General features: G+C 35.5%; 1 protein-coding gene across 10 annotated transcripts in view; it reads left to right on the forward strand.

Annotated features, from left to right (window-relative positions):
* Window positions 1–15,715, forward strand: part of CHD9 (chromodomain helicase DNA binding protein 9) — a 235,678-nt gene that overhangs the window by 165,616 nt on the left and 54,347 nt on the right. For all 10 annotated transcript variants that reach the window (XM_045442757.1, XM_045442756.1, XM_045442760.1 and 7 more), the window contains 7 exons: window positions 959–1,135; window positions 2,269–2,412; window positions 2,532–2,787; window positions 4,088–4,298; window positions 6,344–6,539; window positions 9,822–9,989; window positions 10,699–10,878. In XM_045442757.1, coding sequence (XP_045298713.1) covers window positions 959–1,135; window positions 2,269–2,412; window positions 2,532–2,787; window positions 4,088–4,298; window positions 6,344–6,539; window positions 9,822–9,989; window positions 10,699–10,878 — 1,332 coding nt within the window. The remainder of the gene's footprint in view (window positions 1–958; window positions 1,136–2,268; window positions 2,413–2,531; window positions 2,788–4,087; window positions 4,299–6,343; window positions 6,540–9,821; window positions 9,990–10,698; window positions 10,879–15,715) is intronic.

Consider the following 15,715-nt stretch of genomic DNA (forward strand, 5'->3'; position numbering starts at 1 on the left):
AAACCCGCAATAGCTTCTTGCTCAGAGAAAGAGCCAAGTCCTTAGCACACTTTCAGGTCCCAGCACAGCTTCATCCCCTTCACACTCAGCAGGTTTCAGCCACTCTGGCATTCTTACTATTACGTGAAGACTGCCAAAGATATTCCCACATGAGGACCTTCACGCTTGGCTACTCCTTCCAAGAATGCTTTCTCCTCTAGATCTCTAGGTATCACCTGGGTTTCTCCCTGATCTTCAGGACTTTGCTCGAATGTCACTTCTTAGTAATGGCCTCCCAGCCAATTCATAACATTATAGTGGTCACCTCTGACCCTACACTTATTATTTATCCCTGTTTTATTTCACAGCCCTTATCACTTTGTAACTTTTTAAAAAAATTTTTGTTTTTTTCTCAATGGCTATGTCCTGAATTTGAATCATTGGGATGTAAGTTCCACTTGGATAATTATTTCTGTTTTATTTACTGCCATATCTCCAGCATCTGGAGCAGGGCCTGGCACATAGACACGCAATAAATATTTGCTGAATACATGACTCAGGTGGTTAATTTTGATATCAACTACTTATTTGCCATTGTATGTGTGAACTCATGGATATAAATGATAAATGTTAAAATTGAAATTTCACTGGCCAGATTTTGTAATGGCCATTTCTTTCTTGATCTAAAATTGTTACTATAACTCTTAAAAACTATAAAACATTTTATCAGGGAATACTTACTTGAATATAATTATAAATTAAATAATTGTGTTGGTATACATTTTTTACATTATTCTTGAAAACACTATATAGTTTTAATGCTAAATGTCCTCATTTAAAGACAATATATGCATATGTAAAAATTTCAGTGGAAAATGTAGCAGATGTCTTTAGATGTATTTTTATGCAATTTGACAGGAATTAAAAATTGTGATGAAGACATTCTAGCAAATTATTGTATTTGATAATAAATTTCTAGGGGCGTATCATTCGAGGAGCTTACAGATTCCAAGCCATCATCACCACTTTTGAAATGATTCTTGGTGGCTGTGGAGAGCTAAATGCAATTGAATGGCGATGTGTGATTATTGATGAAGCACATAGGTTAAAGAATAAAAATTGTAAACTTCTTGAAGGTCTGAAACTCATGAACCTGGTAAGTAACTTACCGTTATTTTGACTTAATTCAGTTTCTTAGCTACGTAGTGAAATGCGAAGGCAGAGAGCTAATGCTAAATGTACTCCTTTTTAAGTTTTAGAAGATGGTTATATCTGATTTCTGTCTGGTAATTGAGGTTTTTTCTGTTTTCTCTTACGGTTTAATTACTAAGGAACAAAATTTCACATGCTCAGCATATATTGGTTACAATTAATAAATGGCATTTTTTAAAGTCTTCTTGCTAGTGTGTTTGCTTATTTCAAATCAGAGTCTTTTCCATTTTGTTAACATTTTCATTTAATTAACATCACATAATTAGTACACGGACACTTGAACAAGTCACTCCAGTATGCGGAACTACATACAGGAACACATCAAAGTCCTCCTTTTTATGCCCCATTGATGCCCACCCCCTAGTTCCACTCCCCACTCCAGTGTTTATAGATGAGTGTATATCTTTCTAGACTAAACATTTACTGGCGTATACATACATATGCAGATATACAGATACATATACAAATATTTAGCTTGGGGGTTTAGAGATACTGTCAAATTTTAAATGATAATTCATACTATCATCAGAAATATCTTGTCTATTTCCTATTACTATTATGTTCAGTTTGTAATGCAACTCTAGTTTAGAAGCATATTCCAGTCAGCTCTTCGTATTGTTGCATTGTAGCCTTAATGATTTGAGGCTTGTTCTTCTGTGAAAAGTCCAGTGATGTTTAGCCAAATGATAAAGAATGAGAACCATTTTGCATACAAATTACCATGCCAAGAATGAGTACTAAAGAAACAAATAGCTTCTTTGTTCTTGAAAGTTCTATTTCTTTGAGAAAATATAAAATATGCTTGTTAATTATTTAGAAATTTTCTTTTAAAAGCATGAATAGGTAAAAATGGCCTGTAAAAGGGAAGTGTTACAAGAATGATAAGAGTTTTTAAAAAAGCAATTGAAAAATTAGTGAAGATTTTTGGGTAGAGATGTATTGTGAGTTGACTCTTGAAAATTATGGTTGGGAAAGATACTTGCTTTTGAAAAACATTGAACATTTGATAACCTATGTCAGCTTTCATATAATTTTAGTACTGTGGTATGTGACATGAATTATTCTTGCTTCATGTAGGAACACAAGGTGCTTTTGACTGGTACACCTCTCCAAAATACAGTTGAAGAACTATTCAGTCTTCTTCACTTCCTAGAACCTTTAAGGTTTCCTTCCGAATCAACATTTATGCAAGAATTTGGGGATCTGAAAACAGAAGAACAGGTATCCTCATTGGTCCTTGTAAACAAAGGCATCAAATCTCTTATCACTGTGATTGTGTTTATGTATTTGTAACTAAATGCCCATATACGTTATATATCTTTTCATCATTTTTTATGCAGGTGCAAAAACTTCAGGCTATCCTGAAACCCATGATGTTGAGGCGATTGAAAGAAGATGTGGAGAAGAAGCTGGCACCAAAGGAAGAAACCATCATTGAAGTGGAACTTACTAACATTCAAAAGAAATACTACCGGGCTATTTTGGAGAAGAACTTCTCCTTTTTATCCAAAGGGGCAGGGCAGACCAATGTACCTAACTTGGTCAATACCATGATGGAGCTCAGGAAGTGCTGCAATCATCCGTATCTTATCAAAGGTAGCTAACAAGGATTGCAAACAAATACTTGTTTCTTTGAACGAATGCTCGTGAATTAACGACAGCAACACCACCACCACTATTATAGCTGCAGTGGCTGTTAGGAGGAAAGGCAGTGATGTACCACTCTTGGTGTTTCAGCATCAGGGTGCCCCATGATTGCATGCTAGGTTACAGGAGCAGGACTTGGTTCAGTCTAATATGGACTGGACTTCCTCCTCCAATAGAATCCTCCTCGTGGGCAAAGACAGCAAAGCCTACCTTTGGGCCTCTGAGTTTACATTTTTCTTTTTCCTCGTCCCTTTGTAGTCCAGGTCTCCAGTTAGTGTCTGTTTTTGTTCTGTAATCATGTTGCTTTTTAAGGTCTTATTAAGTTCTCTACTAATATTCTCTCTGTACATCTTTTCACTTATTTCTGGGAATATTATCCCATCTTTATCTAAGACATATGGTTTCTTAGCCCTATAATTAACTCTCTTTCAATCCTGTTATTCTTTAATGATCACACAGACAGAGGGAAGGCAGAGAGCCTTTAATACTGATTAGACTCTCTGGAGGAAGTATGCATCACAGAGACCTATAACTTGACTTCCCTCTTAATTGTCCTTGTTTTGATGGCCAGCAGGATACCTACCCATAGACACATCCAGGTTAATTGTGATCACCCTCGATGATCACTGTCGTATTGGTATTTAAATAATAGATGTTTGTTTAAAAATACATGTTTACTCACCTAAGGTTAAGACCACATTTTCATTAATTCTTTCCCTGATAGCATTCATTAAACATTTAGCAAACGTGGGGCACCTGGGTGGCTCGGTCGGTTAAGCGTCCGACTTCGGCTCAGGCCATGATCTCGCGGTCTGTGAGTTCGAGCCCTGCGTCGGACTCTGTGCTGACAGCTCAGAGCCTGGAGCCTGTTTCAGATTCTGTGTCTCCCTCTCTCTCCGACCCTCCCCGTTCATGCTCTGTCTCTCTCTGTCTCAAAAATAAATAAACGTTAAAAAAAACACATTTAGCAAACATAAATTTATATAAGGCATTATGCCCGGGGTCTCGACAGATAATAAGATGCTTTAAGACATTGCCCATATCCTCAATGAAATTATAGTCTAGTGTTGATGGGTGTTTAGCCACAAACATAAATAATACTAATAAAAACAGTGTACCTATCATCAGAAAAGTATAATGTGTTACAAAAGCACAAAGGAACACTAATTTTGATTTGTTTTTAAAAGAGAGCAACTGGGGGCTGCCTGCATTTGTGCACTGAGGCTGTCTTCTTACGTGCCTTTGACAGGTGCTGAAGAGAAAATACTTGGAGAATTTAGGGATACGTATAATCCAGCTGCTTCTGATTTTCATCTTCAAGCAATGATCCAGTCTGCTGGTAAACTGGTCCTTATTGATAAATTGCTTCCCAAAATGAAAGCTGGAGGTCATAAAGTGCTCATCTTCTCTCAGATGGTACGCTGCCTTGACATCCTAGAGGACTATCTCATTCATAAAAGGTAAGGCATGTATTCATCTCCTGAATTATACTATGAATTACACTAAATACATGCTGCTAAGGATTTGGCGTCAGTGTACTGTAACCTAGCTCTACTCACATCTTTCTCTTGATCTAAGTAAGAATCCATTTAATTTGTAAGGATTGCTTAGGATGTTCAGGGTGTGTCAGGTGTTCTGTGTATGTTGTACATAGTAGGAGGGGCTAAGGAGACTGATTAAGTAAACTTTGTACATTGATGGGTACTTGTTGACCTAGGAATGGGTTTTTAGTGTACATTTTACCTGATTTGTAAATGGACTCTTTAAATGGACTTATAACCATCTTCAAAAATAAAAGAAAATGGTTCACCTTTTCAGGTCTTTCATTTTAATTAGAACCTGAACTCACTGCACTTTCACTCTTGCCATTTACCATATGACATTTATTCATGCTTTAATCCTTTCTGATTTGTTTAATGTGGAATTTTGTTTTGGTTCATGACAATAAATCTTAAATAGTATCTAATCAATATTTAGATTAAAAGGATATTTATCATAAGGGTATGTTCTCAGAACATTCATCGTCTAGTCAGATGTCAACATATTTCCATAAAAGGGAATCTGAAGATGCAGCTGTAGATTTTAGTTCAGCAAATTTTGACTCTTATACATAAGTAAAGGCCTAGCTAGTTGAGATTATCGGAAAGTGTGTAGTTCGTTTTCATTTTTTATTTTATTTCTAGTTCTATTTTTAGTTTCAGTGTTACACTCCTTTAGTCTATTTTCAAAATACGTATTATTCTCAACTTTATATCATATGAGATAAAGTTGCAATATTCCTAAGAATAGCTATTCTTACATTTTCTTTATCTTCTTACACAAAGAACTTTATAAGATAAAGATGAATCTCATGGAAAACCCCAAATTTCTTTAATGTTACAAGTCATGTTATTGAAGTCACACCCCCATTTCACAGGTACTAGAGACAACAGTGAGCTCCTGCTGAGACTCTAGTAATTACATGTATAAAGAAGTGCCTTGAACCACAAGAGGTGTGGCAAATGTGTATATCCCCCTTCTAGTTCCTAAAGTTTTGTATATTTTAATTTTATTGATGTCTATGAGTTTCTGAATTTTATGTGAATGAGAAAAGATAAAAGAAGTTAAAAGTTAATTGCTTAATAGTAATGACTCTAAAGAATTAGCATTCAAGGCATCTGGGTGGCTCAGTCGGTTAAGCATCTGACTTCAGCTCAGGTCGTGATCTCACAGTTCATGAGTTCCAGCCCTGCGTTGGGCTCTGTCCTGACAGCTCAGTCTGGAGCCTGCTTTGGATTCCCTCTCTCTCTGCCCCTGCCCCACTCATGCTCTGTCCCTCTCTCTCATACAAAAATAAATGAACATTAAAAAGTTTTTTAAAAAAAGAATTTGCATTCTACAGAATGATTTGGAATGATCCAGAAAACTTTGGATTTTTTGAAGCAAATTCTTAATGTTTCATATTGTTAACATCTTGAAAATTTGTTAAATGTTGAAAGCTGTATTATTATTTTCAGATCCTTTTAATAAACAGACTTGTTTAAAAAGATGAAAAAGAAAAGAATTAGCATTGTAGTTTGCCCTTGATAGATACATAGTTTGCGATCAAGTATATCTTGAGAGAATAACATGATTGAGACAGAGAAACATTGGGAAGTTTCCTGAGGTTTTATGAAAGTCTTTGATTTTTGTTTTAAAAAAATTTTTTTTATTATAATGAGATTAGCAAGGTAGTTTTTGCATGGTTTTTTTTTTTTTTTGAATTCCAACTTCTGAAAATGATATTATGATGGTGTTTTAGTTATACATCAGGAATGCAGAGATTTTGTGTCTTTATATTACTTTGTATTTTCTCCCTACCACCAACACCAAGAGTTAAAAAACCATAGAAACTGGTTGGGGTGATATGGCTTCTTAATTTTATAGTAAATATAATGTTGCAGGAGAACTGACTTTACATCTGATAGAATGTATGTTTATTTTCATTATATTCATCTAACTAAATATATGCCTTTTCATTTGATAGATATTTATATGAGCGAATTGATGGAAGAGTCAGAGGGAACCTGCGACAAGCTGCTATAGATCGATTTAGTAAACCTGATTCAGATCGATTTGTTTTCCTTCTGTGCACCCGAGCTGGTGGGTTGGGCATCAACTTAACTGCTGCTGATACATGTATAATTTTTGATTCTGATTGGAACCCTCAGAATGACCTGCAGGTAAATACATTCCTTGGCTAAGAGAATTAAATTTCTTATTGGCAGGGGGGCGGGGCACCTGGCTGGCTCAGTCAGTTAAGCATACAACTCTTGGTTTCAGTTCAGGTAATGATCTCACGGTTTGTGAGTTTCAGATAAACATCGGGGTCCATGCTGACAGTGCAGAGCCTGCTTGGGATTCTCTCTCTCCCTCTCCTTCTGCCCCTCTCTGCTCACGCTTGCTCTGTCTCAAAAATAAACTAACTAACTAAATTTCTTTTTTCATTCCTGTAACTATTCTTGATACTCCACCTCCTGTATTTTTATCTGAACAAACTACCATGTATGTTTCCCTAATAGGTTAAATTATCTTAATTTTAATTTAATAACAAAATATACTTATTTAGATTATATGTTTAGGTTATATATCTTCTAAGTAGGTTTACTGACTTGAGTACAGTATTTGTTTGAAGTCTGTTATGTAAATTTGAGAGAGCTTTAAGAATAACGTCTTTGCAATAAATAAAAATCCCAGAATCTTACTTTCTGAAAAATAAGCGCTTATCCTAATTTCACCTTCTCAGTCATCATATAATGTAGTACGCATAGAATTAAGACCTAATAGACCATGCCTTTTTATGAAATACAAAATTAAGGTATACGTGTAAGTTAGGACAATACTTGGATCTCATAGAAATAGGAATATTAACAGAGTGATCAGATAGCATCAAAGTATGCAGAAGATAAGCATCGAGGAAAGATATGAAAACATAAAGTTTAAGAGAAATTCTTTTATTGTTCATGGTAGTCTTTATTGTATTGAAATTAATATTATTATTACTTTAGGTAGTTATAATTCCAAATTGTTACTGAGAATAAACCTGGCTTTCTAAAAAATAAGATTTTAACTTCTTATTTGTGTAACTATATGTATTCTAGTTCAAAATTCCAAGATCCAAATTTAACAGATGACACAAACTCTATAGAAGGCCAGTTAGTAAATATTTTGGGCTTTTGTAGATGACATAAGGTGCCACACATTCCTTGTTGTTTGTTTTTATAGTCACTTAAAAGTGTACAAGCACCTGGGTAGCTCATGAGTGTCCAACTTTGGCCCAGGTCATGATCTCACAGTTTGTAGGTATGAGCCTTGCATCAGGCTCTGTGCTGATAGCTCCAAGCCTGGAGCCTGCTTCGGATATTCTGTCTCCCTCTCTTTCTGCCCCTCCCCCATTTGCATTCTGTCTCTCTCTTTCAAAAATAAATAAACATTAAAAATTTTTTTTTGTTAAAGTGTAAGCCATTCTTAATTGGCAGGCCAGATTTGGTCCACAGGGTGTAGTTTACCAATCTGTAGGATAAACCCAAATCATGATTATTTGCCTGTTGGGTACATATTTATATTAAAATTGGGGCGCCTGTGTGGCTCAGTCGGTTGAGCATCAGACTTCAGCTCAGGTCATGATCTCACAGTTTGTGGGTTCGAGCCCAGCGTCGGGCTCTGTGCTCACAGCTCAGAGCCTGGAGCCTGCTTCCGATTCTGTGTCTCCCTCTCTCTCTGCCCCTCCCCCACTCATGTTCTGTCTGTCTGTCTGTCTGTCTGTCTCTCTTTCTCTCTCTGTCAAAAATAAACATTAAAAAAAAATTTTAAATTACAGTGCATGTGATGTTCTAAAAGTTAGTCTAAAATAATATAAGTACATTATAGAACCTGGAAAAACTATCAGAAGTTGGGGACAACTTCTCCCTCTCACTTGGTTTTTCCTACTAATATAAATCTATTCTTTATAGGCTAATGAAACATTTGGCCTCTTATACTTTCCCTAGACCTAGAGCAATGTTGTTCACTCGGAATTCTGAGTTCTAAAGAGCATGATAGAATAAAGATGTCAAAAAGAGTATAGTATCAATGCCACCTATAAATTGTAATGCCACAATTTATGATTTAGTCTTCTGAAGATAATGGGAAGATGATTAATAATTTGGGAGAAAGACCATTGATTCTGTGGAACCCTTAGAGTCTAAATTTATTACATAAATTTTAAGTTTAGGGGCGCCTGGGTAGACTCAGTGGGTTAAGCATCTGACTCTTGATTTAAGCTCAGGTCATGGTCTCACAGTTCATAAGATCGAGCCCTGCGTCAGGCTCTGTGCTGACATCATGGAGCCTGCTTATGATTCTCTCTCTCCCTCTCTCTCTCTGCCTGTTGCCTGGTAATGCGCACACTCTCCCTCTCAAAATAAACAAATATTGGGGCGCCTGGGTGGCTCAGTCGGTTGGGCGTCCAACTTCGGCTCAGATCATGATCTCACAGTCCGTGGGTTCGAGCCCCGCATCAGGCTGTGTGCTTACAGTTCAGAGCCTGGAGCCTGCTTCGAATTCTGTGTCTCCCTCTCTCTCTGCCCCTTCCCTGCTCAAGCTCTGTCTCTGCCTCTCTCAAAAATAAATAAACATTAAAATAAATAAACAAACATTAAGAAATAAATTTTAAGTTTAGTAAGACTTCAAGATAAAATATGAAGCTCTTATGTAATCTCTGATGTCTTCCAACGTATCTACATATTAAATAATCTTTTCTTTGTTTAAGTAAAATTCAGGTCTCCAGAGGTATTCACTTTAAGTTTTTATCCCCCTCCAAAGTTTTTATCCCCCCCAAAGTTTTTATCCCCCCCGCAGCTTTACTAAAGTGTATTGAAAAGTTTATTGATAAGGTAGTAGAAAAAAAATTGAGAAATTTAGGGTTAGATTTTAAATTTAAAGCTTGAGTTGCCAGCAGTTAAAAATAATGTTTGTAGAGCTTATGTTACTGTCTAAAATTATATTGATGATACCCTCTTTAAAAAACAATTCTGGGGGCGCCTGGGGGGCTCAGTCAGTTAAGCGTCTGACTCTTGATGTTGGCTCAGGTCAACATGGTTCATGAAATCAAGGCCTGTGTGGGGCTCCGTGCTGACAGCATGGAGCCTACTTGGAATTCTCTCTCCCCCTCTCTTTGCCCACTCCTCAAAATAAACAAACATTTGAAAAACTAAAAATAAAAAATGATTCTTCATGGATTTATATGATCTGAAATATAAGCTTAAGCTTTAACTTATTGCTGATTGCGGAATCCTTTCTCATTTTAGTAAGCACTATCTTCATTTCAGAAAAGGATATAACTAATTCAATAGCAAGAGTTTCTAAAAATTCTTCCATACTTTTGTATTCCATTGAGATAGTCTGTTGTTAAATGCCTTTTGTATAATGCATTTTGTGCTATTTTGTAAAATAAATTGAATCTATAACTTTTCATTTTTTTATAGGCCCAAGCTCGTTGCCACAGAATCGGTCAGAATAAAGCAGTTAAAGTCTACCGACTAGTAACTCGTAACTCCTATGAGAGAGAGATGTTTGACCGAGCCAGTCTGAAACTGGGTCTAGATAAGGCTGTGTTACAGAGCATGAGCGGAAGAGAAAGTAATGTTGGTGGTGTATGTATATTTTCTTTTTACTTGGAGCTTTTATGTTCTTATTTGCTTTTAATTTAACCTCAAGTTGCGTATCATTTTATTCTGGTCCATCCTGAACACTAAATAGATGCTTTTATGTAAGGAGACATTTCAGAATAGACCCATATTTAGTTAATGCTTGTGAATCATTTTCTGTCATATTGCTACAGGCCTTGTGAACTCGGAGAATGTCTTTTCAAGGTAGAAAGTCTTTGCTGTGCTTTTAGGTTGTTTGTATCATGACATAGCAAAACAGAATTGGTGAATTTTTCTGCATTATTTCTAAAAACAGTTTTTCAGCTTTTTTTCAGTGTCAAACTACTGGCATTGGCTTTGTTTTGTTATAAGTAAGGTTTTTTTGGCATTTTTTTTTTCCCTCAAGATTGTTGTCTCATATCTTATGCTTGTAACAACTGTAGAATCCTACTACTAAAAAGAACATTGAGAGGTTACCTGCCCTATAGGCTTTGTTGTAACTGAAGCTATTATAGGTACAAGGCAAATCTTACATTAAAGATAATAAGGAAAATCAACAATTTCAATGTATTCTTTCAGAGAATTCTTTCTTATTTATACTGTAAACCCAAATGCTGTTTAAACATGACTCTTTGTATTTTGAAATTTTTTAGGGGTGCTTTCTCATTTTATGAATTTCAAAATAATATTGTTACCAAAACTATTTTCTCTTTAGATTCAACAGCTTTCCAAAAAGGAAATAGAAGATCTGCTTCGAAGAGGTGCATATGGTGCTATTATGGAGGAAGAAGATGAAGGCTCTAAATTCTGTGAGGAGGATATCGATCAGATTTTACTACGTCGTACAAAAACTATCACAATTGAGTCAGAAGGACGTGGGTCAACATTTGCCAAGGTAACAGGGAGTGATATTTTATAAATATACCAGTAATGTTTACTACTAAAAATAATTCCACTCTTACTCTACTAATCATTTGCAGAGTACCTACTTAATGTTTACGAAGTAAATAAAATGTTCTTTTCCTTCATTTCTTTTTTCTGATTTCTCATATCAAATTTCACATATACTGGAGTAAGAATAATAACCAGGAATAGTTCTATGTATTAGAGTAGAACACTTAAAATAAGATTTAGAAATTAAAGAACATCTATGCTGAAGTCAGAGCAAAATGTAAGAATGTAGGTTAAATCGTCTTACGGTAACTGACAGTAATTTCAAGTACTTAAAGAAGAGAAAGGATTTCTAATTTCATCTTAAATATTTAAATCTAATCTGGGGAGGGGAAAATTTGTGTCTGGAAAGGAAGTGTTAATAACTACCTTACTTGGGGAAAACATTTCGAAAGTTTACTAAATTCCTGTATTCACCTCTACCCCCCCCCTTTTTTTTTTTTACAAAGAGACATGATAAACCTATATCTTATATTCATCTGAAAAGTTTATTATTGCAATATTCTGTGTCACCTGCACTGATTCATACAGGCTTTCTCCTTTTCCCTTTACTTCCTTTCTGTATCCCCCTGTCCACTTTCAACCTGGAAGTCTATCTTTATCTTTATGGAGAGCTCTGTGTTACAGCAGTTAGTATAGAGACTATATCCAAAATAATATCAGTCTTCAAATGAAAATTTTTCTCTTATATTCCTTCAGCAAAAATGAAATCATGTGTCAGGTACTTTGCTAAATACTGGGAATACTAAAATAAAAGGGTTCTAGTTGCTGAAAAAGTAGAGAAGAAAATGATTAATTTTACATAAAATTGAAGAGCCAGAGAGTCAGGAAAGCCTTTGCAGAAAAATAACATCTGAGTCTTGAAGGCAGTGTGAATTTCATTGTGTTACAGAGAGCATCACAAGAAATGAATCCTGTGTTGCTAAACTATAAGGAAGATTTCAAGGACTATGCATAGGCATGTGTAGATGCACAGGGAGATGAAAATGAAAGGATTAGGGAAGGTTAGATCCAAATTGTGAAGGGCTGAAAAAATTCCATTTTGAGGAATTTGAACTTGATCCTGAGGCAGTTAAAAAGCTTTTAAATCCCTTCAAGCAGAAAATGGACAAAATGAATGCAGTTTAGAAATTTAATGCTAGCAGCAGTGTAGAGAATGAGTTTGAAAGGAGGAAAAACTAAAGGCAGGGATACCGATTAGAGGCTTATATAGGATACGATGATGGTTGAACTAGGGTAGCGGAGTGCCACTTGAATCAACAGGAGTTGATGACCAGTTAGGAATGTATGGAAGGGGGAATCAAAAAGGACTTGAAGATCTCAGGCTTAAGTAGCTAGAAGGGTCATGGTATCCCTAAGTAAAATAGAGAATGCAAAAGAAGGAAGTTTATGTGGAGAAAACAATATACTGGGCCTTTACAGGGGATCCAAGAGGAGGTGTCTGGGAGAGTTGTTTAGGATACAGATAGAGATTTGAGAGTTCACAAAGAATAAACCTGAAAAAAGTAGTATTGTGGAAACAAAAGGAATAGTGCAGAAGTATAAGGCTGAGAACTACAACTGGTCACGATTGGGTAGATGTACCATGGCTTTGGCTTCTTTCCTGAGAAATCTTGTTTACTCTGGGTTCCTCGGCTCTACCCAAGTTGTCAACACACTGCGTCCAGCTACTACAGAAATCACCATTGTTGGTTATTCTATGCCTAGAGAAAAATCTCCTTAAATTTGTTTTATTTTTTAGTTAATGTAGGCATATGTAAAGTGTTTAATGACCACAGGAGATTCCCAAGTTTACCATGCTAATGAGAATCATCATGAAAGTCAGAATACCAGAGTTTGAATTCTGACTCTGAAGCTGAGTGACCTTGGACAGTTAACCTTTAGGAGTCTTTCTTGTCTTTAAAGAGGAGAGCATAGGGGCATCTGGGTGGCTCAGTCGGTTAAGCTTCCAACTTTGGCTCAGGTCATGATCTCGAGGTCTGTGAGTTCAAGCCCCACATCAGGCTCTGTGCTGATAACTTGGAGCCTGGAGCCTGCTTCGGATTCTGTGTGTGTGTGTGTGTGTGTGTGTGTGTGTGTGTGTGTGTGTCTCAAAATAAATAAATAAATATTTTTTAAAAAGACAGCATAATAGTCTTGGCCTTTTCTACTTTATAATAAAGTGCTAGATGAGTATTATTTTACTCAAGTATACTCTAGTCATAACCAGCTGTGCTCTAAGAATGTGAAATACTTAAGCATTTAAATTTCTATTTGAAATCCTCAGACCAGGGAGTAACTTGTATTTGAAAAAAGAGCTGGCTGAAGAGGTGCTTAAGTAGCTGACCGAGTCCAGAGAATTTGCCTGTAGTTGTCCTAGAATTTGTTCATTTCCACAGTTGTGTGGGAATGCCACTATGTAGTGGACATTTGGCATATTAGAATATGACACCAGTATGTAGTGGCACCAAAGGTGCAAAGTTAGTAGTATTTTATACTTTTTCCTGGGATTTCCAGACTTCCTCTGTGCTCAGTTATTCTTAGTGGTTTGGATAAATGAAGTAATTCCAATCCATCTCTTTGCATTATCAAATAATTTTTAAAAGAATCCATATATATGGAGCAGAGTGCATAATGAGACTGTTTATTTAGACTTCGTACATATCCATCAAATAAAACTCATTATGGGTAACTTGGTAAGTGCTTATATCACCTGAACTTTATTTTGAGATAATTTTCATAAGGGCAATAAGGTGGATCCTAGAAATAGAAATGTTCTAGTCTGATTTTTTTTTTTCTGGTATACAACAAGGCTTTGAATCGCTTAATTTACAAAAACAAACCAGTCTGTATCAAGCTTCAGTGGATTGCCTATTTGTAAAGGCCCTTCTGTGCACCCACTACCTTTCTGCTACTTTCTAATGTAGAAAGATGGGTTTCAGCATATAAAATACCTTCCTTTGTAAATAATAAAAGGATTTAATGACTAGAGGAAAACATTTAAGGAAAAATATTTTTGGAGGAATAAAAATGTTAAGATTTAACATTTGGAATTAATCGGTAAACCTATACCTGATAACCTCTTCTACAACAGGCATTTTATTTTTATAGGCATTAATTCATTAAAATCCTTCAGAATTTTGAAAGTCATCTTGAAAATAGGCTATATGTCATTTAACAATAGCATCTAAAATTATTTAGAAGTATTTTTTAATTTTATTTGAAAAGTAAATTTATCATTTTTCTTACAATGAATATAACAAAAGCTGCAATAGTGAAGGATAGTTTCTCCCAGGTAAATTATTTTAATTATCAACAGTTACCTGGTAGCAGAATAAAAGTGATTATCCACAGTAACATAGGATTTTTTTTAAGATTAGCAATCATAATCTAATATGTTCCAGAAATCTAATTGTTAATTTTTAATGGCTTTTCATATTTAATGTCTTTTCCTATTAAATGTCCATGTAAAGCAGATGCTCATTTGCTAGCTTTGTTAAATCTCAAGAAGCATGTTATCAGTGAAACTATATAGTACAAAATAAAACCCAAAGAACGTCAGTGTTCCTGGAAGTTGATGAATCTAATTAATGAAGATTTGAAAGTATGGATATCATATGTCCTCAGTTATGAGAAATTCATTTCTGAATTAACAAGTAGAAGTCCCCTATAGTTTAAGAATTACTTGAGCAAATTTAGATATCTCTTCCTTACACTCATTCATAATACTTTGTCATCAAATACTTCTATGCAGATGATGATGGCTACTACTTTTCATTTTATCAAGTTGCTTAGCCTATGCTGTTTTAAGTTGGATATGGGTTTTTATAATATGTGTTTTATCATGAAGAGGAGTCTGGCTGTACTATTTCTTGTTGCCACTGTGACAAATCACCACAACACACATTTATTCTCTTATAGTTCTGGACGTCAGAAGTCCAAAATGAGTCTTTACAGGCTAAAACTCCAGGTGTCAGTAGAATGGGTTTTCCCTGGAGGCTCCAGAGGAGAATCTGTCCAGCTTTTCTGAGTACCTACTGTTTCCTGTTTGTGACCATATTATTCCAGTCTCTGCTTCTATTGTCACATAGCCTTTTCCTCTTATAAGGACAGTTGTGATTACACTTACACAAAGCTACACGAGCCTACAAAGCTATACACAAAGCCTACACTTACATGAGCCTACAAAGCTATAGTTTTAGAGCAAGCAAAAAAACCAAAAAACAAAAAAACCCATAAAATTTAAATTCATTTCTTTTTTTTTTTTTAATTTTTTAATGTTTTATTTATTTTTAAGACACAGAGAGACAGTGCACAAGCAGGGGAGGGGCAGAGAGAGAGACACAGAATCCGAAGCAGGCTCCAGGCTCCGAGCTGTCAGCACAGAGCCCGATGCGAGGCTCAAACTCATGAATTGTGAGATCATGACCTGGGCTGAAGTTGGACGCTTAACCAACTGAGCCACCCAGGCGCCCCTTAAATTCATTTCATTAAAATATTTATTGCTATCACTTTCATAAGTATGCCAGCAAAATGTACATTTTAAACATTTATAATATTTCAACACTTATTATATAGCATCTTAATAACCCAGCCTCAAAAGAATGTTTGACGGAATGAATATACTTAATATTTGGTAAGTAGTGTCATGAACAGAATCTTTTAAGTTCATAAGAGGCATTTAGGATTTTAATTTTGTTTCTAATTCATTTGTTAGACACAGTCTAAAGATTCAAAGTACAAATATAGACAGTGGTATAATAAAACCTGTATACTTATCACTCAGCTTCAATAAGTATCAA

The sequence above is a fragment of the Leopardus geoffroyi genome, chromosome E2 (genome assembly GCF_018350155.1).
Source record: "Leopardus geoffroyi isolate Oge1 chromosome E2, O.geoffroyi_Oge1_pat1.0, whole genome shotgun sequence".
NCBI classification, from domain to species: domain Eukaryota; kingdom Metazoa; phylum Chordata; class Mammalia; order Carnivora; family Felidae; genus Leopardus; species Leopardus geoffroyi.